Source organism: Bos indicus x Bos taurus, chromosome 15, assembly GCF_003369695.1.
Source record: "Bos indicus x Bos taurus breed Angus x Brahman F1 hybrid chromosome 15, Bos_hybrid_MaternalHap_v2.0, whole genome shotgun sequence".
NCBI lineage: Eukaryota > Metazoa > Chordata > Mammalia > Artiodactyla > Bovidae > Bos > Bos indicus x Bos taurus.
Genome location: NC_040090.1, coordinates 749,367 through 775,346, shown reverse-complemented (window position 1 = coordinate 775,346; position 25,980 = coordinate 749,367). Strand labels below are relative to the sequence as shown.

The 25,980-nt window shown below is 45.8% G+C and overlaps 1 protein-coding gene across 4 annotated transcripts; it reads left to right on the top strand.

The window, feature by feature from the left end:
• The first annotated feature begins 227 nt into the window (after window positions 1–227).
• On the top strand, window positions 228–25,980 carry LOC113905217 (membrane-spanning 4-domains subfamily A member 7-like). Of its 4 annotated transcripts, none has more exons than XM_027562204.1 (7): window positions 228–440; window positions 1,178–1,342; window positions 12,889–13,051; window positions 18,854–18,988; window positions 20,689–20,745; window positions 22,169–22,375; window positions 25,493–25,980. In XM_027562204.1, the coding sequence occupies exons 3-7, from the start codon at window positions 12,902–12,904 to the stop codon at window positions 25,610–25,612; spliced, it is 669 nt and encodes a 222-aa protein (XP_027418005.1). In that variant the 5' UTR covers window positions 228–440; window positions 1,178–1,342; window positions 12,889–12,901; the 3' UTR covers window positions 25,613–25,980. The 4 variants fall into 4 exon arrangements, with proteins under 4 accessions (XP_027418005.1, XP_027418003.1, XP_027418007.1 ...); XM_027562202.1 differs by lacking the exons at window positions 228–440; window positions 1,178–1,342 and adding exons at window positions 8,972–9,111; window positions 14,735–14,807; XM_027562206.1 differs by lacking the exons at window positions 228–440; window positions 1,178–1,342 and adding an exon at window positions 8,973–9,111 and having other exon boundaries at window positions 18,832–18,988.

Here is a 25,980-nt window from a genome sequence, read left to right as displayed (position 1 = left end):
TCTTCTTTTTCTCTCCCCAGGTGGCTCGGATCGCCATCGGTCTCATGAAAACATGCCTGTTTGCGGCAGGTCTGTGTTTTATCATCCTCTGACACTTACATTCACTGGTGCTATCCCTTAGTCATGCTCCCAGGATATCCTGTGTGGGGACTCTTATTTTAAGTATGTTGGAATAGCTCCACTTTCTCAATGGTGGAATTTTTCAAGTCTTGCCTCCGGCTCTCTTTTTCAAACACCAGTCATTTCAATATGGTCAGGGCCTTTATAGCAATTTACTCCTTAGAGCAAAATATTTGGCCTAAATACTCTGGGCTGTCATGGTGTCTGGTCTAGGTGGAAGGACAGTTGCCGGCTCCTCGGGTTAAGTGAATTCTTCCATCTTCATTTCTTCACATGGAGCTCTGTCTGCTGCTGCTGTAAGAAAAATGACACCGAACCTGGTAAGTATTTCCCTGCGCCTGAAAGCAGAATTAGAAGTGCTCCATCTCAAGGCAAAAGAAGTCATTAAATTTTTTTTTTTAACTGGAGCATAGTTGATTTGCACTGCTGTGTTAGTTTCAGGCATACGGCACAGTGACTCAGCTACAGATATATTCACTCTCTTTTCAGGCTCTTTTCCCAGGTAGGTTATTGCAGAGTGTAGAGCAGTGTCCCCTGTGCTGCACGGTATGACCTCGCTGGTTATCTCTTCTGATGTAGTAGTGTGTTTACATTCATCCCAAGCCCCTAACTTACCCTCCCCACCGTATTTCCCCTTTGGCAACCGTAATTTTGCTTTTAAAACATCTGAGTCTGTTTATTTTGTGAATAAATTAGAAATTTTTAATTTAAAAATATTTAATTTTTAAAATTTAAATCTAATTAAAAAAATTAGATCCCACATGAGTGACATCATATGACGCTTGTCTTTGTCTGACTTACTTCACTAAGTGTGAGTCCTTTTTGATTCTCTGAATCATCTGGGCTCGAGGAGGTCACTGCAAATCCCTCCATCAGGAAGCTGAGGTTGGACCTCCTTTTCCTCTCCCTATGGCCTGAGACTCCAGCCCTGGTATTTTCTGTGAATATAAAATCCATTATTTTGCCAACACTCCTCTGTTCTCAGACCTTGGAAAGTTACTTGAGAATGAATCTTCAACCCCTTCAAAGTAAGTAAATGTGTTTTTGCTCTCAAAAGGGAGGAAAGACATGAGACAGAGAAATGTAATGAGCACTTGTCTTCCGGATCAAAAGCAGCGTGGGCGTGAGCATCATCAGAGTCATTCTAGCAGGCACAGGGACGCTCATCCCGACTACAGAGCTGACTACTGTGTCCACCCCGGGAACGAAGTGTCCCATTCTGGTAAGTGTTTCTGAACAGCTTTTCTTTTCCTGCTTACTTTTTCCCTAAATTTATATTTATATTATATACATGTATATTAGCCTGAGATGGTTGTCCCTCAATTGATCCTGCCCAGTGATCACAAAGACATCTGGGACTTCAATCTGCTGGGGAGAATGTTCATCCCCTTTCTGATGGACCTACTAGAATGGTTACCTTGTGTTCTAACAGTCTTCTCTGAACATGTTGATGTTAGGAAATGAGTCACTAGGATATTTCTTCAAAGACTACAGTTTCATGTTAAGATAGTCAGGCACTATTGTGGTGGTTAAATTAGCTCCTTGATCTTGGTGGGTGGGGGTTGAGGAGCAGGGAGTGGGAACACCAAGCCAGGATGGTTAGAGCTTCTTGTATATATGCATATAAGGAAAGGACGGTGATATAACTTTCATACACCTGCTTCTTTGCTCTTTGCTCAGTCACTCAGTTGTGTCCCACTCTTTGCAATCCCATGGACTGTAGCCTTCCAGGCCACTCTGTCCATGAAAAAAGGGAGGGAAAGAAAAATATTATGAGAGGTGGATACCTGCATCGGCCTTAGATACTGACTTCAATGTGACCCATTCTCCATTACAGAAATAGATAAGTTCTTTCTCATGCCAAACTAAAAAAGAAGAATTAAAAGAAAATCCTAGGATGGTTCAGAGGAATTCTACTCTGGAACAGACAAGAATACTGGAGTGGGTCGTCACCTCCTCCTCCAGGGTCTTTGCTCTTTCCTGCTACTGCTAAGTCGCTTCAGTCGTGTCCGACTCTGTGCGACCCCATAGACGGCAGCCCATCAGGCTCCCCCGCCCCTGGGATTCTCCAGGCAAGAATACTGGAGTGGGTTGCCATTTCCTTCTCCAGTGTGTGAAAGTGAAAAGTGAAAGGGAAGTCGCTTGTCGTGTCCGACTCTTAGCGACCCCATGGACTGCAGCCCACCAGGCTCCTCCGTCCATGGGATTTTCCAGGCAAGAGTACTGGAGTGGGGTGCCATTGCCTTCTCCATCTTTGCTGTTTAGATGATGACAAAGTATAAATTCACACAGGAAGGTTATTATTAATATAAGGAAACTAATTTGAAATAGACAATAAACTAACAAGAAATTGAAATAGACAACTAACATAGCTAGAAAACAGAGAATTTATAAGCCAAAAAAACTATGGAAATATATCTGATTTAATCTCAATTACTCTAAAGATATTAAGTTCCAGAGTAGAATTCCTCTGAACCATCCTAGGATTTTTTTTTAATTCTTTTTTAGTTTGGCACGAGAAAGAACTTATCTATTTCTGTAATGGAGAATGGGTCAGATTGAAGTCAGTATCTAAGGCTGATGCAGGTGTCCACCTATCATAATATTTTTCTTTCCCTCCCTTTTTTCTTTTATTTCTTCGTGGAATCTGCTCCTCTTTAGAAGGTATTTTGTGATCATGGTTCTCTCCCTGCTGAAAGCCTACATTGCCTTCTCTCTCTCTGTGTTTGGGTACAGAGTGACCTGTTTTGTCATCAGGTAAGTTTTCGGGACCTGATTGGGGTTCAAATGAGTTGAGTCTGTGTTTTTGTTTCTCTCACTGTCTCTATCCTCCTCTTCAGACTGATGAGCAGGTTCAGTTCAGTTCAGTTGCTTAGTCGTGTCCAACTCTTTGCAATCCCATGAGTCGCAGCATGCCAGGCCTCCCTGTCCATCACCAACTCCCGGAGTCCACCCAAACTCATGTGCATCGAGTCGGTGATACCATCCAACCATCTCATCCTCTGTCATCCCCTTCTCCTGACTTCAATCTTTCCCAGCATCGGGCTCTTTTCAAATGAGTCAGCTCTTCGCATCAGGTAGCCAAAGTACTGGAGTTTCAGCCTCAGCATCAGTCTTTCCAATGAACAGCCAGGACTGATCTCCGTTAGGATGGACTGGTTGGATCTCCTTGCAGTCCAAGGGACTCTCAAAGACTTCTCCAACACCACAATTCAAAAGCATCAACTCTTCGACGCTCAGCTTTCTTCACAGTCCAACTCTCACATTCATACATGACCACTGGAAAAACCATAGCCTTGACTAGACGGACCTTTGTTGGCAAAGTACTGTCTCTGCTTTTGAATGTGCTATCTAGTTTGGTCATAACTTTTCTTCTAAGGAGTAAGTGTCTTTTAATTTCATGGCTGCAGTCACCATCTGCAGTGATTTTGGAGCCCCCCAAAATAAAGTCTGACACTGTTTCCACTGTCTCCCCATCTCTTAGATAACAATAAATGTTCCATCTGCTTTCTGACAGCTGCATGTACACATTTGTGTGCATGCACACACACACACACACAACCATCACAAATACACTGATCTAAGAGCCCCACCTGTTGAATTTTGCAACCTACAGGGACCAGGGTACTTTTTACTACTGCCCAGCAGATGGCAGCAAAGGAAGGGCCATTTCCTCTGATCCAGCCCCAGACTGTTCTTGCCTGGAGAATCCCAGGGACGGGGGAGCCTGATGGGCTGCCATCTCCGGGGTCACACAGAGCCGGACACGACTGAAGTGACGCAGCAGCAGCAGCCCCAGACTGCACTGTGAAGCTGCGGACAGATCGTCCATCCAGGGGTAACGGGGCTTAAGCCGGAAGGACGCTCTGCCCAGTTCATCTGAGGCCCAGAGACAGTAGATAACACAGCGTTATACCAAAGACAGGCAGTGGGAAGGATGTGCCCCCGGAATAGGCCATTTTCAGATTAGACTTTTCTGGAGCAGTATTTTATTATCAGTATTTAGAATTGCTGCTGATGATAAAGGTTAGATGACAGTTCAGTCATTGTTTGAAAGCTTCTCCAGACCATGTTCTTCCTTATGGCCTGCACCTGGACAGGCCGCTTCCATCACCCCGTTCCTACCACTGACAATCACTCCCAGTTTACAACATGAAACGCATTCACCCAAGAAAAAACTACAAAAGAATAGCCAGGTGGTTTTCTCAACTCGCCCGGAAAATAAATCTGAAGACTGAGAAGGAGCCAAGAGAGTGTCATGAGAAACAGTCTTTTATTTGAAGGGGCTTCCCAGGTGGAGTTAGTGGTAAAGAACCCGCCTGCCAAATGAGGAAAGACAGGAGACCAGGGTTTGATCCCTGGGTCAGGAAGATCCCCGGAGGAGGTCATGGCAACCCACTCCAGTATTCTTGCCTGCAGAATCCCATGGACAGAGGAGCCTGGCGAGCTACAGTCCATGGGGCTGCAGAGTCAGACACCACTGAAGCGACTTAGCGCACACACACACATCATTTGAAAACTTTGCTGCAGAATTCCATTGGAAGAAACTTACTGGAGTTCTGTGGGGCTTTACCCCTCCTCAAGGCTAAGCTCAGTGAGACAGGCTGCGGCGGGACCACGATCGTCACCCGAGACATGAGTCTAGCACACAGAGGAACCAAACAGGCACGGCCGGGGCTTCCAGCTTTGATGGCCAACGTCTGCTCCTCTCGCTGCAGGACCCACTGCACAGCCTCAGAGGTTTGAAACAGCACAAGAAACTGGCTGTGGCTTGACAGGCTCCTATGCTTCCAGGTCTCACAAGGCCGCAGACAAGGTGTCGGCTCGGTTTCGATCTCAACTGAGGCTTGGCTGGAGAAGGATTCACGCTCAAGCTTCCTCTGTTGTTGACAGAATCCAATTCCTTGCAGCCGTAGGACCAAGGGCCCCTTGTTCCGCTGGGTGTTAGCTGGTGGTCTATGCAGGCTGTTGGCTAGGCCGCCCTCAACACCTAAAGGCTCCCCCAGTTCCCTGCTACCTGGAGGTCCCCAGGACCAAGGGCCCCTTGTTCTGCTGGGTGTTAGCTGGCGGTCTATGCAGGCTGTTGGCTAGGCCACCCTCAACACCTAAAGGCTTCCCCAGTTCCCTGCTACCTGGAGGTCCCCAGCTTGGCTGCCTGCTTCCTCAGAGCTGGCCGTGGAGAGAAAGCGACCCCGGGGGGCTGCCCTTGGGGTTCAGGGGTTAAGAAACTGCCTACTAAGGCAGGTGACTGGGTCGGACCCCTGGTCTGGGAAAGTTCCAGACGCCACAGGGCAGCTAAGCCCATGTGCCACAACCACTGAGCCCGCAAGCCGCGACGACTGCAGCAGGAGACGTTGGCACAGCGAGAAGCCGGAGAATGGCAGCGCGTGAGGAGCCCCACCTGCTGCAACGAGCGGAGGCTGGGGCACAGCCACGGAGACGCGGCACACTCAAAGATAAATTAAAAAATAAAAATAACTTTTAAACCATTAATTAAATAATTATTTAATAATAATAAGTAAATAATTAAAAAATAAAAATAGAGAAACCAGGAAGGCAGGTGCTACGGCGCTCTGTAATATCATAAGGCACTCCCACGAACACACATCTTGACCCCTTGGCCATTCTGTACTTACTCAGAGCAAGTCACAGGTCTTGCTGTCCATAGTTGAGGGGAAGCTTTCACCAAAGGGCCCGAGTGCCAGGAGGCAGGAGCCATCAGAGCCACCCCAGAGGCTGTCTGCCTCCACTGACCGAGCAGGAGAGGAAGGTCATCCTGGGATAGCCTCCCACTACAGGTAAGCCATGGGAGAAAGACAACACCTGGGTGGTCCTAGACTTTGCCCCAAAAGGACATCAGGAGGAGAAGACCTTGAAGAGAAGGAGGCTGGAAAATGCTGATGGACACTCAGGGTGGGACATGGGAGGAGTTGTGAGCACTGAGTAAGTGGATTAGAAAAAAAGGATCCACAGCGAAGGAATCTCAGCAGTGGAGCCACAAAGCCATCAGCTCTACCAGCTGGACAGCAAGCTGGGGAAGCAGCAGTCCAGGAGACACTTCCTGCCCCTCAGCGGTCCTCGTTCCACCCTGCACTCTGCAAGGACTGGAAAGTCCTCTCAGCCAGCTCGAGACGATGGTTAAAAACAAAACCACGCTCTCCTCCCCCCCATGATGGGACTGCTGTCTCAAGCAGCTCCAACTTCCCTATAAATAACCAAGTTTCTATTCTTGCATAAGATACTACATTTTAGGGCTAAAGTGACAAGAGCTGTCCATTGCTGACAGTAACTTATCTCAGATTTTAAACAGAAAGCTGAGGAGAACCACCACACTGAGGGTGTTTACGAAGGACAGTTGTGGGGAAAGAATGAGGTTGTTTTCTTTGGATTCTGTGAGCCCAGCTTTAACTTATTATTTAACTATTTAACTATAAGCCCAGCCCAACTTATTCAGTTAGAAGTTGCAAAGATTCTGAAAACCCAAATAGGAGAAAAAGAAGTATATTATTTTTCTGTTCTTCATATGGCCTATGTTCATGCTTTAGGAATTCAGCTATTAAATTCCTTAACACTGTGTGATACTCCTTAAAAATAAAATGGGATTTTTCAAGGGTTCTGTCTTAGAAAAAGTGTTCTACCCCTAGATTCCATACTTAAAGAGCCATAACTTTAAACCAGTTGTAATACTATTTACTTACTGTAAGTAACCCATTTTCTCTATTTAAATACATACATTTAAAAATAAACCAAATACCACCATGGCACATTTTTATGCAGTATTTTTTTTTAACAATAAAAGGTAACCACAAATAAATGTAATTTAAATGAAAAAAAATCATTGTATTTTAAGTAAATAAATATCTGTAACAATACACCTAGTTGACAAATGACAAGAATAGATGTGATTATAATTGGTTAGAAGTGAAAGGATTTTGTCTGAGTATTTCTTACTTAAAATGAAGGTGACATTTCATAACAATGTCTTTAAAAACTTGCCCACTTTTCCTTGGTGGCTCAGACGGTAAAAAAAAAAAATTGGCCTGCAGTGCAGGAGACCCTTAACCAACACTGAAAATCTCAAATCACACGTGGAATCAGAAGCCTCAAAACATTTTAATCCTGTTATCTAGAAAGATTTGACATGTGTGTCAAAGAGTCAAATAAATATCACTACAGGGCACCCAAAATAAAGAAATAAATAAAGCTGAGTTTGTGTGTTTATACATGTGCCCAGATAGGAAACAAACCAGAGAGGAAGTTCATTACTCAGGGAAGGGGAAGTCAGGAGCTTGTCAACTGGGGGTAAGAAGGACGTTTCATACTGTTTATGCAGAGCAGAGACTGAAAACTAAAACTATGGGTGGGAAATATGAGTTGCTTAGAACAAGTCCTGCTGTGCATAGGTGATAATCATTTGTCAGCTTCAGGAGGTTGAATCAGTTGTAATGAGACATACTCAGCTTTATTTCCTAGAGATATTTACCTTTTATACTCAAAATTAATTGCTAGCCAAAATGATGGGAAACACTGACAAACAAATGTTGGGTTTTAAAATACCAGTAAAATCTGACATAATACAAGTGTTGTACATTTAAAAATGAAAGATACAATTCTTCCACGTGTATTTTAATAATAATCTGCAAAGTCATGGTAAAATGGCCCCATATCTATTCACTGCCACTAGCTTGTTTGAGAAAATACTTAGGGAGTAGGCTTATTAAGTCTTCAGTGTTCCATTTCATAATTTTGCAAACATTTTCGACTAAACCTTCAAAGGCAGGTGATTTTGTCAGCTTCGGTCTGCTGGTGCACCCTGCCATTCTCAGATGCCGCAGACAGTGCGGTGTTACAAGATGTGCCGTTCCCCACGGCCCTGGATGCTGGCAGGCGCAAGCTCAGGGTGCCAGGAAATGAAGAGACATCCAAAGGAAGCAACAAGTGGGCAGTGAGATGCCATAGGTTGCTTTCACTTTGCCAACAGCTGGGGCAATGGGGAAATATATCAGTTCTCCCAAGTTCAAAATTAATATCAGTATTATCACAAGTTATGGAATGCCTACATTCTGTAAACTCTTTCTGGCCTCTCCCTCTAATTTTCCCAACAGCCACAGAGTGGAATTAATATTGTCTACCCACATTATTATTGTCTACTTTCCCAGGTGCTCAGTGGTAAAGAATCTGCCTGCAATGCAGGAGACACAGGTTCAATTCCTGGGTTGGGAAGATCCCCTGAAGAAGGAAATGGCAACCCACTCCAGTATTACTGCCTGGGAAATTCCATGGACAGAGGAGCCTGGTGGGCTACAGTTCATGGGGTTGCAAAAGAATTGGACATGATTTAATGGCTAAACAATAAGCCTCATTTCATTTCAGTTCAGTCATTCAGTCGTGTCTGACTCTTTGCGACCCCATGGACTGCAGCACGCCAGGCCTCCCTGTCCATCACCAACTCCCGGAGTTTACTCAAACTCATGTCCATTGAGTCAGTGATGCCATCCAACCATCTCATCCTCTGTCGTCCCCTTCTCCTCCTGCCTTCAATCTTTCCCGGCATCAAGGTCTTTTCAAATGAGTCAGCTCTTCACAGCAGGTGGCCAAAGTTTAGCAGATAAGAAAACTCAGGCTTAAAGGAATTAGCTGAATGTACCCAAGGAAAAAGGAAATGAATTCTAACTGGGGTTGTGCATCTCACAAATCTTCACAAGCTCTTTCTCTTATCTGTTACTTCTCCTTTGTGTTATTTCCCAGACCTTGAAATTCAGAAAGAGGAAGAAGTATTTTTCATACATCAATTGTCTGTAAATATAGCAAATCATTTCTTGTGTAATCAGAAGTACTGCTATTCTGAAGAAGGGATGGGAAGTGTCAGAAGTGGGAGGGCAGAGGAGCAAGGTCGCTGTGGCAGGAACAGCAGTGGGAGGTTCTGGCTGAGCTCCCCGGAGCAGAGCTGCCCCACCAGCCACAGCACACAGGACTGGGCTGCAGGAACAGGTAGGCACCTTGGTTTGGGCTTCCCAGGTGGCTTGGATGGTAAAGAATCTACCTGCAATGCAGGAGACCCGCGTTCCTGGTCGGGAAGCGCCTCTGGAGAAGGGAAGGCAACCCACTCTGTATTCTTGGCTGGAGAGTTCAATGGAGAGATGAGCCTGGAAGGCTGCAGTCCATGGGGTCGCGATGAATCGGACACAACTGAGCAACTAACGCTTTCACTTTTTATTTTGACTTGGATCATGAATTTGCAGGGCAAGGACCGTCCTTTAAATGGGCAGCCAGGAACAGGACTCTCATTCTGTCTCTGACCCCCTGCTTGGCTTGCTAAGCCTTCCCAGGTTTCTGTTTATTTACTTTCCAAATCAGAGAATGGAGTGAAATGATTCTTAGGTTTCCTTCAAGATGTTGAGGGGATGATTTTCTATAATTCTCTGCATTTCCTGGTGTGTCAGTCTTATACAGAACACGCTCTCTGTGTTCTGTCTAACACTGTGCAGTTAGATTGAACCCTGAGCACCGAGCCCCACTGCTCTATTCTAATTCTGTAAGACAGAAAATTGCTCTTTGCAGAGCAGGTGGCCTCCAAGTGGTGACTTGTCTTCAAAGTTGGGGTTTTAGAAGTGTTTGCAAAGTTGGGAGCTACCACAACTTTATCTCCCCTTGATGAATGTGGAAGGAAAAAGGAGCTCTCTCAGACAGTGGAGCTTGAAGACAATGGCATCAGTCTGGAGCCTTCTTGCAAAGTCATAAAGAAACTTGGTGATATAGAATTCTTCCTAAAACCCAGCCATATGTGTCAAAATTCAACTAGTGTAGCCTTAAACTCATTAAAAGCACTTCTAAATGTTACTCTCAGAAGGTAATTGAATAGACATGGCAGCACAGAGGGGCAAAGATATTCCTTGTGGCGTTGCTCATAATGGTAACTGTTCAGAATGGGCTTCCCAGGCGGCTCAGCTGGAAAAGAATCGGCCTGCAACGTGGGAGACCTGGGTTCAATCCCTGCACTGGGAAGATCCCCTGGAGAAGGGCATGGCAACCCACTCCAGTATTCTGGCCTGGAGAATTACATGGACAGAGGAGCCTGGCAGGCTGCACGGGGTCACAAAGAGTCGGACTTGACTGAGCGACTAAGCACAGCACAGTATCGAAGTTTCAGCTTCAGCATCAGTCCTTCCAATGAATATTCAGGATTAATCGCCTTTAGGATGGACTGTTTATATCTCCTTGCAGCCCAAGGGAGTCTCAAGAGTCTTCTCCAACACCACAGTTCAAAAGCATCAATTCTTCAGTGCTCAGCCTTCTTTATAGTCCAACTGTCACACCCATACATGACAACTGGAAAAACCATAGCCTTGACTAGACGGACCTTTGTTGGCAAAGTAATGTCTCTGCTTTTGAATATGCTATCTAGGTTGGTCATAACTTTCCTTCCAAGGAGTAAGCGTCTTTTAATTTCATGGCTGCAGTCACTATCTGCAGTGATTTTGGAGCCCCCAAAAATAAAGTCTGACACTGTTTCCACTGTTTCCCCATCTGTTTGCCATGAAGTGATGGGACTGAGCCAGAACTGTGTCTGAGTGTCTCCTGCGGAGGTCGGGGTCAGCAGTGGCCTGCCACAGGGGCAGGGGCTCTGGGTGCAGTAGACCTGGGTGTGGCATAAACCCTCTTGGAGGAGGTCACCACTAACCCCACCATAGAGCCGCCAGAACTTAGACAGGACTTGGAAACAGACTTTTGGAGGGCACAAACAGAAGCTTGTGCACCAGGACCCAGGAGAAAGGAGCAGCGGCCCCACAGGAGACTGGCCCAGGCTTGGCCGTGAGTGTCCAGGAGTCTCCAGCAGCTGTACACTGGAACTCACACAGCATGAGAATCAACAGTAACGTCTGTAAAACTAAAGTTGTAAGTGGTGAAAGATAATAAACACACATGGTACATGAGAATACAGCGAGGCAGAGGCACCAACTAGGACTCCAGCCTGTCTCGGGCTTAGAGCCAAGCATAGACTAGAGCCCTTGGCTACAAGAACTGACAAATACAGCAAGGATCCAGAACCACAAAGATTTTTTTTTAATCTTTAAGTTGAAGGTCAATTTTTATTTCTTTCTTTCGAATTTAATTTTTAAATTTTTTATTGTGGTAAGAGCATAGAACATGAGCTCTTTGTAAGAGAATTTTAAACGTACAGTATTGTTATCTATAGGCAAGATGTTGTGCAGCACATCTCCAGAGCTTACCTTGCATAACTGAAACTTTATACATATGTTACATCAACTCCTCACTTCCTGGAAACCACCGTTCCATTCTAGTCCTGGCTTTTGTGAGTCTGCTATTTTAGACACCGCATGTAAGCTGCATCGTGCAGCCTTTGTCCTCTGTGACTGGCTACTACACTCAGCCTTCCCTAGGAACAGTCTTAAAAGAGAAGGAAATGCCGCACAATGTGACAATATGATGAACCTTGAGAGGCTGGTTCCTAAGAGTGGCCCCAGCAGACAATCATGGGACTTCACTCAAAGTGTGACCTGAAAAAAGAGATGTTGTTCTGAGAACAGATCTGGGGGCACCCCAGAGGCAGCAGCGCTGCTGAGCTGGTGGGCGGCAGACAGCTCTCTCCTTGAGTCCACGCTGAAGCTGCCAGCGTTGGGAAGAAAGGAAGGGAAAGAAAAGGATGCATGTGGTCCTGAGAGGAAAATCACAGGTCGGATGGCCTTGGTGCTGACACTGCCCAGCTATGCGAATACAAGCTTGCACTAGTTACGTTGGCTACAGGATGGCAGGCCAAGTACTCTGCATGACACTTTCATTTAATGAAAACCACTTGAACTTATTATCCCTAAGTTTCTAAATGTATAAAGTGGATTTAATAACGTCTAAGTTGTTATAAGGATTACAGCTACTACAGCCCAGTGCCTAGAATTCAGCGGGAGTTAAATAAAAGTGTTCATATTAACAATTGTTAAACTAACAGAGACAAGGGGCTTGTTCTGGTGCTGCCCCCGTGGTCATGTCTGGCTCTTTTCGACCTCGTGGACTATAGCTCGCCAGGCTCCTCTGTTCGTGGGATTTCTTTCTGGCAAGAACAGCTGGACTGGCTGCCCTTTTCTCCTCCAGGGGATCATCCCCACCCAGTGACTGAATAGGCAGATCTTACCACCAGCACCAGCTGGGAAGGCTCCGTTCTAGGTGAGATAAGTCATTTGCTGAAAGGGACGTGGAATAGGATCGATCAGCATCTCAAAGGAAAGAAAAAAAGACTATGACGGAAGACTGGGAAGAATAGATGTAGCATAAAATTACAATACGGGGCGGGGGGGGCTTCCTGGGTGGTTCCGACTGCGCTTCCACTGCAGAGGGCCTGGATCCGCCCCCTGGTTGCTGCGAGGGCTGGCCATACCATACCGGAGATGTGGTTGGGAATGTTCCCTGGTGAAGCCGAAGTACAGAGGGGTAAGGGAGAGGGTGAGAGCAGGGCGGCTGGAAGGAGAGTGAAGTGGGTGCGAAGCGAGCTCCTTGTGGACTGTTTGCCTCCGCACCGTGCGACTCCTCAAAATGCTTCCAGCTTTCTCCCCGCGACACACGTCCTGTCCACAGCGAAAGCACTGCAGCAGGCTTGCTACTGGCCAGCACTTCCACTGCTCCCCGCACTCAGTTGGTTCCTAAAGGACAGGTCACCTCTTGGACAATGGGAAAACATGTTAAGCTCCTGCAAAGTCTGGTTTCCTGTCTTTAAGTCAAACCTTGGGTCCCAACTGGGTTCACTTCTTTTTCCAGCGTCACCAGCACCATGCCATCACCGCTCAAGCTCATGACCAACCGAGCCCTCGATGCCTTCACTCCAAAGGGCGTCATTATTTCCAAAAGAGAGAAGCCTGGACACGTCTACCAGAAAGATGACCTGCCAAAAGGTCTGCCAAAAGAAGCCACAGTTCTCGGAGTAAGTCCATCTCCTTACAAGGGGAGCCCTGGGGAAAATATTATGAATGTATCCAGACCACAATCTACAATGGACCTGGGAGAATCTCTGTTTTTACCCCCCTGACTCCAGGCTTATTGGGACATGAAATGGAGCTTTATAGGAAGACCCTCCTGTAAACTAACTGAAACCATTAGATCTTTTCCACCAGAAATCTACACAATAAATCCTCTTATAATTTATCTTTACTATAGTAGACTTAGGATTTAACCATTTGATTTTACTCAGTATGTTTCAACTTGATTTTATTTTGAGCGTATTTCTCAAACATTTTGAAATGAGACAATCTGGAGTCGTCTCGCTGCCATTTCCTCCCGTTCACGGGAGGAACTGTGAGACGCCCAGGCGTCCTAGGTCACCACCCTTCGTATTCAGCACTGAATTCCCACGTGCTCCTTAATGTCGCCTTTAGAGACCTAACTCCCATGCATCCCCAGATTTGGAAATCTGCCAAAAGTCAGAATTCAGGGCTAGTTAACAGCACGATGGCGCTTCGCAGGTGGCGCTCATGGTAAAAAATACACCTGCCACTGCAGGAGATGCAAGACACGCAGGGTCAGCCCCTGGGGCAGGAAGATTCTCTGGAGAAGGAAATGGCCGCCCACTCCAGTATTCTTGCCTAGAAAATCCCATGGACAGAGGAGCCTGGTGGGCTACATCCATGGGGTTGCAAAAGAGTCAGACAGACCAAGTGACTGAGCACTCACAGCTCACACACAGCACAGCAGCATCATATTCTTTATCCCTCATTTTCTTTTCTCAAAGCCTCTTCTGAGGGCTTGTGCAAACAGAAATCTTGTTCCCAAGGGTACAGTTTTCACTGACACACTCACTGCTAGGCATGGAAATGAAGGCAGTATCTTCCTAGCTTCTCTTGGAGACTTCCAGATCAATCTTTTCCTCTCATTTCTAGAAACTTCTAGAATCTCCTGTCATCCTGGTAGGTTATTCACTCCAACTTTTAACAAAGGACAATGCAACTGTCCTTTTCATTTATTACTTGAAAAATCCTAATTTCAGTCTCTCACCTGAAAAAGATATTTTTGAAATCTTAGTTGTGTTTTGAACAATGGAAGAGAACAATTATTTCAAGCAATTGTAGACAGTCATAAACTTCAAAAGGTATTTGTTAAAGGTAATTCTAATATTAGGAATAATTAAGAATTGATAGAATAAAATTTTAGGAAGATTGAGTTTGGTTTAAAAAACCTAAGAATAATCAGTGTTTTAGAAAATAACAGTAAATGGTATACTGAAAAGTTTGAAACATGATCATCTTTAGGATAACCATCCGATGAATACGTTGCTTGGAAATAAAACCAACTACTGCTTATTATTCTACTATCATTTACCAGTAGTCACTCTCTTAATTTACTTCTTTTAAATAGCTGGTTCTGAGCTGACTTGCCTTTCTCCTCGTTTGGCCCATGCAGCCTATAATCTAGCCTACAGTTAGCCTAGAATCACAAACACATTTCACCATTTGCTTCAGCAATCAATAAGAGATATCAATAAGAGATAAGTTTTCATTCATACATTCACCTGTCATTTATCGAGCACGTGCCGTGTGCCAGCTACTGTTTTACACACTGGAGTTAATCAGTGAACTATACGCTTCAGAGCTGTTTGTTTTTTTTTTTTAAGCCCCATTCCCATATTCCTTGAAGGAATTGGAGAGACACATTCCAGTGAGTTCCCCCTTCGTTCACTCTCCCAGGTAATTCACTCTTTCCCTTTCAGTTTTGACTGTTGAGTCACTGTCCCTCCATACAGTAGAGTTTCCACCATAAGCCATTGCTATTTCAAAATTGGTGTTTGTGATCTTTCCCAGCGCCGTGCCCTCTTAGCTCCTTGACCTCTTCTCCCCAAGGATCTTGTCCAGCCTTCCTTAGACAAACATTCCCTGGGTCATACCCTGTACCTTATCAGTACTAAGAGCAGGAACCCAGTTGAGAAGGTAACAGGCAGGAAACCTCCGGGCCCCCACATGGAGGAAATAGGCAGCAAGCATCAGATGATTTTTCATCTCTCTCTTAAGCAGCAGGAGAAAACAAACTACAAATGTAAGATTTTTCCCTTCTCTATACAAATTTAAAAGGTTTCTTTTAAAATTCTGTGTTGCCATGACGACACCTGGTTCCACCTGAACTTCAGTTTTCTCAAACCTTGAGCTAGCCAATGCGGCTTTCCTTATGGAAATGCTTTTCTTAAGCTTTGTTAATGAACTAAGTATTTTCCTTAGATTCTGTCTTTCTTCAAGTCCATTCTTCCTAAGACTCAGAACGGATCAGGGCTCAACAAACCAGTATGTTTTACTCACGGAAATGTTCTCTTAAGCTATGTTAATGAGACTATATATTTGCTTGGAAACCTGCCTTTCTTCAAGATTCATGTCAATTGTCTTATGGCCTGGGATGACTCCCCTGGTGCCAGTGTTGTCTCAGAATGCATGTTGTGGGTGAGCAGCCCAGTGCCACTCTCTGAGTTTTGAGACATTTCCTTTCTCTAATTAGCAACCTACTAATAGGTGTATAACTTCTTGCTAAAAACTAGCATGGGGCACTCTTTCTGTCCCCTTCTGATGTCTATGTTGGAAGCTTTCTCTACCACATTTATGCTTTAATAAATCTTTATCACACAAAAGCTCTGAGCGATCAAGCCTCATCTCTGGGCCCGGATTGAATTTCTCTCCTCTGGAGGCCAAGAATCCCGGCATCTTCCATGGCTCAGCAACAACCTTTTGCAATCATTATCTATTTTTCAAGAATCTCATACTACAGCCACAAATTCTAATCTCTCAAGGTCGTTCCCTCTGACTTCCATTGACTCTTTGTTTAACCTTGCTGAAACTTACTAATAATAACCCTTCCTCACAGAGCCTTCCTCTCCCAGCCACGACCCCCAGGGGCCACTCTCTTGTGATGCCTTCAACAACCTCATCCTCGCATCCTTAGAGCACACTCTCCAGGAAAAAACCTATGACATTGATTTAACTCTAACGCTGCCCATTTGCCTAATCTGTACTTGAATTCACGCAACTAACCATGCCTGAAAACATGCCCACACTCACATGCACACATACACATCACTTCTTATTTACGACCATAAGCCCAAACGGACTGTCAAAGCTGCCTGAAATGTGCATGGTATTTGTTTCATCTGTTCACTTTCCTATGACCCCAGAAAACCACTTCATACATTCTTTCCCTCCCCCGCCCCCAAAACCTCTAGAGTCTTCCTTTTCCATTGATCACCTTGCTTCCTAAAAGGCTAAGAAAGTTGAGCCCATCTGGTAAGAAAGTCTGAAAGCTGCTACACATCTATAATTACCCACATCTATGCTCATGTATTCTTTATCTCCTCCCCATTGCTGAAAATAAAATAAATGCCCACCTTCTAATTAAGATATTCTTCCCTGGGGGCAGTAGATCCCAACCCTTTTCACTTGCTCCAGTAATTCTCTGAAAATTTTCTTAATCAGTTCCATGAGGGCAGAATCTTTTTGCAATTTCTCCCCATCTTGAAAACAAATAAACAAAAAGCAAAAGCAAATACTTTTGACTTCACACACCCTCCAGCTGATGCCCCCTTCTCCCCTTGCATTCCCAGGAGCATTTCCTAATGGGGGAAGTCAGTGTCTCTAATTATTCTTGGATGATACTCTCTCTTGAGCCATATCTGGTGGTATCTGTCCCCTTTGCTCCACGCTGCTAACCCAGTTTCCAGGCCTTTGGTGTTGATTTTCTCAAGCTAATAGAAAGGTTTGATGCAGCTGATCACTCTCTCCTACTTGAAATACTATATTCTTGGATGGGCTTCCCTGATAGCTCAGTTGGTAAAGAATTTGCCAGCAATGCAGGAAACCCCAGTTTGTTTCCTGGGTTGGGAAGATCAGCTGGAGAAGGGATAGGATACCCACTCCAGTCCTGTTGGGTTTCCCATGTGGCTCAGCTGGTAAAGAATCCACCTGCAATGTGGGAGACCTAGGTTCGATCCCTGGGTCCGGAAGATCCCTTGGAGAAGGGAAAGGCTACCCACTCCAGTATTCCGGCCTGGAGAATTCCATGGACTGTATAGTCCATGGGGTCACAAAGGGTCAGACATGACTGAGCGACTTTCACTTTCTTTCTATTCTTGGACATCAGTCCTTCTGGTTTTCCTCCTTCCTTCTGGGTCTTGCTTTTTATGTTTCTATTTTTCTGATCCTAAATTTGGGATTCTCCACAGCTCAGTCCTTGACTCCATTCTCTTTCCATATCTGTTACAATGAAGAACTCATCTGGTAATAGGGATTTAAATATTATCTTCACTTACAACTTGGAACAAAAAGGCTGTATCTGTTGCCAGGATCTCCCAACTTAAGACTCACATATGCAAAAGCCTATGTCCATCTCCACTTGGGCGTCTACTCGACACCTCTCCCTAGTCTGCCCCGGGCTGAAATCCCGATCTTCCACCCCAAGCCCAGTCCCCATACAGTAATGCCAAGTTTAAATCAGTGTTGACTCCATCACTTCAGATACTCAAGCCGAGCCCCTTGGAGGCACACTTCATCCCTTTTTCATAATCCACATTCACACCATTAGCAAGTCGGATAGGTTTACTCTCCACAGCGCATCTAGAACCGCCTCTGTTATCCACATCTTCCTCCAGGCTGGCACCATCTCACGTGTGAATTACGGAAATGCCCTCTCTATTCATGCCCCTGCTCTGTCTCCTTACGATCTACTCTCAACTCAGCAGACACGATGATCTTTTAAAAACGTGAATTAGATCATGTACTATCCTTGCTCAAAGGCGTCCAGTGGGCTTGCCTTTTTACTGAGAATGACGGGCAAAGTCGGTAAAAAGAGCCTGCAATGCCGTACATAGTTTGCATCACACCCTTAGTACTTCTGAGGGCTCAGTTCCTAATACTTTGCTCTTAACTCATTTTGATCTCCAAGGAATTCATCAGGAAAGGACATAACACACGTCTGGTGACAGTGCTTTTTCACTCGCTTTATTCCCCTGATGTCTGGGATAGTCAATAAATATTAAAACGGTGAGTTTTAAAACAGTGTTTAATAAGTATTAAACAGTGAGTAAAGTGAGTAAAGCTCCATATCAGATGAATAGGGCTGGAAACCTGGTTCTTCCATTTGGCCACTGGCATGGGTTTTTACAAGTTATTTTGACTCTGGTGCCTCATTTTTCTTATCCATGCGTGAGACGAGATGAATAGCTAAAACGCAGAAAGTGTTCAACAAACATAGACGACTGTCACCACCATTGGTGTCATTAAAAAGTATGAATAATTATTAAAATCTGATGATGAATAAGATGAACTATGGCACTAAAGACTTTCTGCTCTACTTCAATTGAAATTGAGCCTTTTATTAACATTCCCATGATAAATTTGCTTTCTATAGCCATCTAACTGGACCACTGTCTAGAAAATTTTTCCCTATCTATTTGCCCTAGACCAAACCAAACCAAACAAAGACCTGTAAACTACCTTTTGCAAAATAAAGTTAAAAATGCATCTATCACTTCCTGATTTGCTAGGTTAATAATTCTATCAGAAATAAAGAGGTTAGTTGTATATGACTCTCTAATAGAATGCCTATTGGCACCTTGTAACACTCCCCCGCTCCTTCTAGTGACAGATGATGGCGTGTACTCTGCACTCTTCAGAATTCACCGTGTGCGTGCAATGACAGCTCTCATCTGTTTACAGCGTTCTCTGGAATATTTTACAGTTTTCCCTCTTATTTCTTTCAGATCATCCAGATCCTGTGTTTCCTGGTGATTTCAAGTTTGGGGGTCATCTTGGTTTCTGTTCCCAATTCTTCCCAGCTCAGCCCAGCAATTTCCAGCATTCTGATGACTGGGTACCCATTTTTCGGAGCTCTGTGTGTGAGTAGAGTGGGGTCTCCAAGAGGGGATATGCTTTATAAGTGCCAGCTGGGTGCTGAGTCATGGAATGGCTCAATCCCAGGAAGCAGGAGAAGACTGAGTTCCGCCACCTTCCCTGTGTTAGTATTGCACATCGCGTGTCTCTAGTTCAGGAAAAGCGGCAGAAGGACAGTCCATCCTGCGTGAGCCTCCCAGGGAGTGGCTGGCTGGGGCAGGAGGCAGTATGGTCCCACAGTGGGCATGCCAGTGCAGCATTTCTTACCTGGCTTCATGACATACTTCCAGAAAGCAGAAGGTTTTTCCTATCCTTCTTTGGCCCTTTGGTGAGGCCATTGGAATCCCTCCAGTTTAAGAGTAATCCACCTGTCAGCAGAAAGTGAAAAGCTGGTTTTTTCTTAAATAAAATGAGCGCTGCTGGTAGATGCCACAGATCTGCAGAGGATTAACTCACAGTGGCAAGACTCATGGACCAGGGACACTCTTGCTGCATAAAGTTTTTTTGAGGCCTTCCACATAGTGGCTCATGGCAAAGGGCCCAGCAGATCCTTTGCCTTGGAGATTAGCCAGGACCTCCCCACATCTCCCACAAAAGGCCACTTCTCCATGCAGCATTCCGGCAGAGGAGAAAAAGGCATGTTCTGGGCAGACAGACTTTTGCCACGGTGCCTCCTCTGTATGGACACCGTCCTCGTGTGGGCAAACCGTGCATTGAGGCAGGGGGAGCCCTGCTTCCGCCCCCAGAGCGCTGCTTGTCCTGATTCCTCTATCTCACCCACAGTCTGGGCTCCTGCATTTTCTAACGAAAGCTAGAAGTGACTCACGCTTGACCAGCTTTGTCTGCAACCACCCGATCCCAAGTTTAAACCACAAGCTTAACCCATGTTTCAGATTCTCAGAACATTATCCCTCCACCAACTGGACTCTTAATACCACTGGGATCAAATGCAGACTTGAAGGGCTTTAAAAGACTCTTCACATATAAGACTTTCACATCTGACCCTTCCCATTTTCCTCAACTCCCAGCCTAGCTCAGGTTACTGACACCAACGGCTCGATGCGCATGTGTTTCTGCACTTTGCGCCATTGGAGCCTGTCTGCTACATGCTTTAGGTGGCTGTTCCTGCCCTTCTGAGCCCTCAAGTCACGGTCTTTCTCGGTCTCCTCTCTTTCCACCTCGTCATCTAGCAACACTCGCCTCCCTCCATGTGTAGCTCCTTCCCAAACCTCCTCAGCTCCTAGTGATTTAACTAACATAAATTCAGCTCCTCTGTGCATCCTGCGGATTCTTCAAAGTCAATGGAGGCATCCTGGGGGTGAATATCAGGGGTCTCTATCCATATGGATCCCAATGAATTGACATGATGTATTGATTGAGCTGGGGCTTCCCGGGTGGCTCAGTGGTAAAGAATCTTCCTGCCAGTGCAGGAGATACAAGGGACGTGGGCTTGATTCCTAGTCAGGAAGATCCCCCAGAGTAGGAAATGGCAACTCTCTCCAGTATTCTTGCTTGGGAAGTTCCATGGGCAGATGAGCCTGGCGGGTTACAGTCCATGGGGTCGCAAGGAGTTGGACACGACTGAGGAACTCAGCATGTGCGCGTGTGCACACACACACACACGCACATTGATTGCCTGAGAGTAACATGGTGGTCACATTTCTGTAAGTCAACTGAACTGATCATTTCTCTCTTTTCTGAGCAGTTTGCCATTACCGGAACCGTCTCAATTATCTCTGGAAAAAAATCAAATAAGCCTTTTGTAAGTATGAGAACCATTGATTCTTAGCTGACTGGAATAAAAGGAACTTCAGAGTTAACTCTTTGGGGGGGAATTTGGGCTCTTCCCTCCTAGACTAGTGCTCTTTGCCCTACAAAGAGGCCTCTAGCATCATATTCTAAGCGTGGAGGAGGTTTACCTCATTTGCTTAAATGGTAGAAATTTTTGAATATACCACGGGCTCCTTACGACTTGCTATCTTGGCCCTGAAGGGGACAGACGCCCATCTTGCTAGAGCCTAGAGGTCCTTTCTAGGATAGGGAGATCCTTTTCTAGAGGCAGAGGTGTGTGGGCGTAGGTCCTGTTGCCATCTCCTCCACCTGCTTAGAAACAGCCGTCAGACTGCAGCCATTTTGCTGACAAGGTCAGGAGGGGGCGAGGGGAGCAGGCGCTGAGGTCTTTGATCCTCTCCATAGCAAGCTCCCCTTCGCACAGCCACACACCCACAAACATGACCTCAGGAGAAGCCACATCCCGACTCAGGAAGATCCACAGTCTGGTTAGCTATGGATGAGGGCACATCAGATGGTGTATGAGAGACGGTGTAGAGGCCAGTATAAGCTCCTGATGCTTGAAGCTGAACGTCTTAACCCCACAACCAGCGGACAGAAAAATGAAGAGTTCACAGCCTCGGATGGGGTCAGAGCTCTGTCGCTGACACTTCTGCGTGCTTCAAAAAGTTCCTTCCTTCTCCAGCCCCTGGTTTTCTCATCTACAAAATGCAGAAGAGAAACATGTGGCTCTCAGAGCTGGTTTTCCCAAGTGCCCTGAATTCACTGAAAAGGCAAGCCACAACCAGGATGACCTAACGCGATGTGACTTGCATGTGGGACCCAAGATGACACGGGGGCTCACATGTGGGACCCAAGACAGTACGTGGGCTCCACTGCCTACACTTGGCAACTCTGGGCAAAGACTCTGCCTGTTCAGGCTGCTGTTCCTTCAGGGATTCAGCACACAAAACCCTGAAGCTATGGGGCCAAGAGATAAGAGGACAGGGCAATCATCCTCCCCAACAGCCGGTATCCCACTGTGATGTTAAAACAGAAAAGCAAAAGAATGATGCTAAAGCTGCTGAGGAAGTCAAGGAGACCCTGGCAGGTGCCCGGGAAGCTCCTTCTCCATCTTGGTGGCCCTGCAGAGTCAAGGAGCCAGACCTCTTCCCCTAAGAAAGAACCGTTCATACATTTTCTCATTCAACAACCTTTTACTGATTATATCAGGTGACAAACCAGGTAGTGAGAAGGGCCTACAGAGTAAATAAAACACAGTCTGTGTCCCCAAGGAGCACACGGGTTGGAGGAGAACAGACGCAGGGAAGCCCCATTGCAGAGAGTGGATGGAGGGTGAACGGCCTCACGTGCTGCGTCCGTGATGAGGTCCCAGTGCAGAATTTTTCTTCCAGGCCATAAACAGCCTCATCTTCAGTGCAGTGAGCTCTGTGGCTGCTGGAGTGGGCCTCATCCTCCTCGCTGGCAGCCTGGTAGCCCTGAGGACGGCCTCCCAGCAGTGTGACTCTGGAAGGGATTACCTATCCTCGATGCCTTATTCGACGTACTATTACTCGATATATGACGTCAAGGACTGTCTCCTGACCAGTGTCGATCTAACAGTAAGTAGACTGCACTTCCTGTCATGTGATACCTCAGTGTCCCTGCTTCGCAGACTTTTCTGCCTTTTCAGCAGTCTCCAGCCCTGTTGGTTTGAACGTCTGGAAGCAAATAGGAAAGACAAAAAATTATGGTTGAAAGAGGTTGGTCAGCAGGCTGCATAATACGGGCGAAGCACTGTGCGAGGTCAAAACAGGGAATCAAGAAGGGCTGTGCGTGATGGCCTGTTTGGTCATCCTTCTTAAATGATAAATACCCCATTCTCAGTAGCTTTAGCCCTCAAAGTGCCCCCTTCGTTGAACAGGCATTCCCACCGCCCACAGCACAGACAGAAACATTTCCTTTCGATTTGATTTGGGATTAATGCATCATATGGTAAGCTGGTATGGAACTTGAGCCTTAAGCCCAAGCACAGAACTACTAGACTGGCCCGGCAGGGCTGCAGACAATGAGAGATGGTCTACCCAGGGATGACTCTTAGCAGGAATGCCAGCATCCCTTGGCACCATCTTCTTGCCACACTTCCCCCAAACCTGATGGTCATCACCTGTTGATTATGACCATCTTGGCTTAGTCAGTCCTCTATATGCAGGCTCAGAGTTTGGAAACCATAAACTCTGGCCCTTTTAGGAGAAGGGTTACTCCCCTTGTGACTCCTCTTCGTCTGAGCTGGGGAGACAAAGGCAATCTGTGTCATCCCCTTGGATCTGTCTCTTGAATCACAGAGACTGTGTGTGCGTTTCTGAACTCACAGCCTTCTGTGAGGTTGCCTGTGGGACCCAGAGGTTGCCAAAAGCATCTGCTTTGATCCAGGAGCTTGAGGAAGTGGAAGGGTACAGAGACTCATCTGGCTGGAACTCAGCTTGAGGAAGCCCAGCAGACAGAACAACGCTGGTGCACGGGAGAGGTCAGGCAAAGCAAGGAGAATGGGAGAGGCGCTCTCCCGCCGTGGGTAATCAGACCTTAATTCAGCAAAAACGCATCTCAAACTGCCTCCCCCGCTCAGGTAACTAGAGCCAAAGAGAACTTCCTGCAACATCAGAGGAGCTGCGACTCGGCAGACCGGGCAGAATTCAAAGCCCACTCTCTTTATTAACGTAAAGATTACCTGGGGAAAGTAACAAAGTTAAAGTTAAAAATACATATCAAGAGATGGAAGACAGAAAGAAGGGAGGGTGGCAGGAAGGTCATCTTACATCCTAGAAAACTAAGAAGGATATTAAAGCCAGAGCAGAGGTCAGAAGACCGTGGCGGCCTGGAAGGAACATAGATGTTGGAGGTGGGCTCATGGAAGTTTAATTCCCATGATAGAATCTGAGGCTCTTCAGGCACACTGGATGTAGGAAGCTCGCACCGAGTGCCCTGCAAAATGTTAGGAGCTGAGACTAAATATTTAGCCTATTTAAGAAATAAGACAAGGAGAACACTCTGTCCTGCATCTCAAGAAGCTTCCAGAAACTCTTCCATAAAGGTTTATAGGATGAAATCATCTCCTCAAGCCTTGTGCAGATAGGGTACCCAAATCCGAAATTACATATAAAATAGAGGAACCTTGACTAAAATGACTAACTTAAAATTGTCCCCGGATCTGTGAAACTCCCAAGGTACTATCAGAATCAAACCCAACTCCCATCAAGAGTTACTGTTGTTCCGTCACTAATGCGTGTCCCACCCTTTGCAGCCTCATAGACCGCAGCACTCCAGGCTCCTCTGTTGTCCCCTGTGTCCTGGAGTTCGCTCAGGTTCTTGTCCACTGAGTCAGTGATGCTCTCTAACCGCCTCGTCCTCTGTGTCCCCTTCTCCTTGTGCTGTCTATCTTTCCCAGCTTCAGGGTCTTTTCCAGTGAGTCAGGTCTTTGTGTCAGGTGGCCAAACTATTGGAGCTTTAGCTTCAGCATCAGTCCTTCCAATGAATGTTCAAGCTTCATTTCCTTTAGGATGGACTCTTTGCAATCTAAAGGACTCTCAAGAGTCTTCTCCATCAACAGAGATGTCTGTAAGTGCAAATTATGCGTCTCCTACCTACCATGAACTCTCCAACCATCATCGCCCACACGCTGAAGTTATCTAAGAATGAAAATATTTTGAAAAACATTAAGGGGAAAAATGAGGGATAGCAGAAAATAGGACAAACATGAAATGTAGTTACCTGAGAGTTAGAGATTACATCATAATTTGAAAAAATGCTATAATGAAACTGCATTTTAAACGATTAAAGATATTTAAAAAGGAATTAAAACCAAATGAAAGAATATGGCAATGAACAAAAAAACAAGTGGATCTGAAAAAGAGCCAAATAGTATGATTATAAATGAAAATTAAAATATTTGAAATTAAGAACTTAGCATCAGTTAAATAGGAGATACAACATATAGGTCTGATTAAACCACATAGAACACAATACATTAAGATAAAAATTTAGAAAATATCAATGAGAAGTTAAAAGACACGGAGGACACAGTGAAGGGAGAAGGTTCAACACATCTCATATGAGCTCCAGTGGGACAGCGTGGTAGACAGGGAGGATGCAATAGAAATAAGCAAGAACTTGGCAGAATTTAAGAAAGATATGGGAGTTCAGACTGAAGGACTGCACTGAGATTGTTGCAGGATGAATAAAAAGCCCACACCTAGAAACAGCGTGGCAACCAAAGACACTCAAGAAAAAAGAGAAAATAATAGGAGCGCCTATAGGTAAGTGAGCGACCTCCCTGGTGGCTCAGCTGGTAAAGAATCTGCCTGCAACGCGGGAGACCTGGGTTCGATCCCTAGGTTGGGAAGATCCCCTGGAGAAGGGAACGGCTCCCCACTCCAGTGTTCTGGCCTGGAGAATCCCATGGACTGTATGGGGTCGCCAGGAGTCGAACACGACTGAGCAGCTTTCACACACACACAGGTGAATGAAGGCTGACTCTCATCTCTGAGTGTGGAATACCGAGGTCTTGAGTGGAAACCCTTGCTATTCATTTCCCTGCTTTGGTTCAGAGATCCGAAAGGAAAAGCAGGAAAGAGGATGACGTGGTCCTCACCGCCCCTTCCTCTCTCCACTGTTAGAGTCTTCACTCGCAGTCTTGTCTCCTGAACGAGTCGGGCACCAACCATCCCTGTGTTGACTTACAGGGTGTCCTGCTGGTGATGCTCAACTTCACGGTGCTGGAGCTCTTAGCAGCTGCATACGCTTCTGTCTTTTGGTGGAGACGGTCGACTGTGACAGCCCTGCGTTCATCCAGTCACGAATAAGAAGAACTGGGGGACCGGAGCCGACATACGCACATCACGACGGATGAGATAACTAATAAGAACCTGCCGCATAGCACAGGGCCTTTTCTCAGCGCTCTGGGCTGGCAAAGAGGGAGCGCGTGTGCATGGACGGCAGACTCACGAGACTAACACGATTCGGCAAAGCAGCTAAACCCCAGGAAAAACAAAAAGACGAGAGGATGTGTGGTCTTGCGCTGGTGTGAGCTGGCGAGTCGTGTGGTTTATAGGCCCTGCTTCTGTAGCGCTTTCATACTCACATTGCTTAAATTTTAAACATCATGGATTCCAAGAACACTTCAATTAAAAAATACTTCTACAATAATACAGCTCTATTTCTGTCAGTTAAA

Coding starts and splice junctions, on each gene's coding strand:
- LOC113905217 (XM_027562202.1), top strand. CDS start 12,942: ATGCCTTCACTCCAAAGGGCGTCATTATTTCCAAAAGAGAGAAGCCTG. Junction 13,052..14,734: donor AAGAAGCCACAGTTCTCGGA/GTAAGTCCATCT, acceptor TTTTTTTTTAAG/CCCCATTCCCATATTCCTTG. Junction 20,746..22,168: donor AAAAATCAAATAAGCCTTTT/GTAAGTATGAGA, acceptor TTTTTCTTCCAG/GCCATAAACAGCCTCATCTT.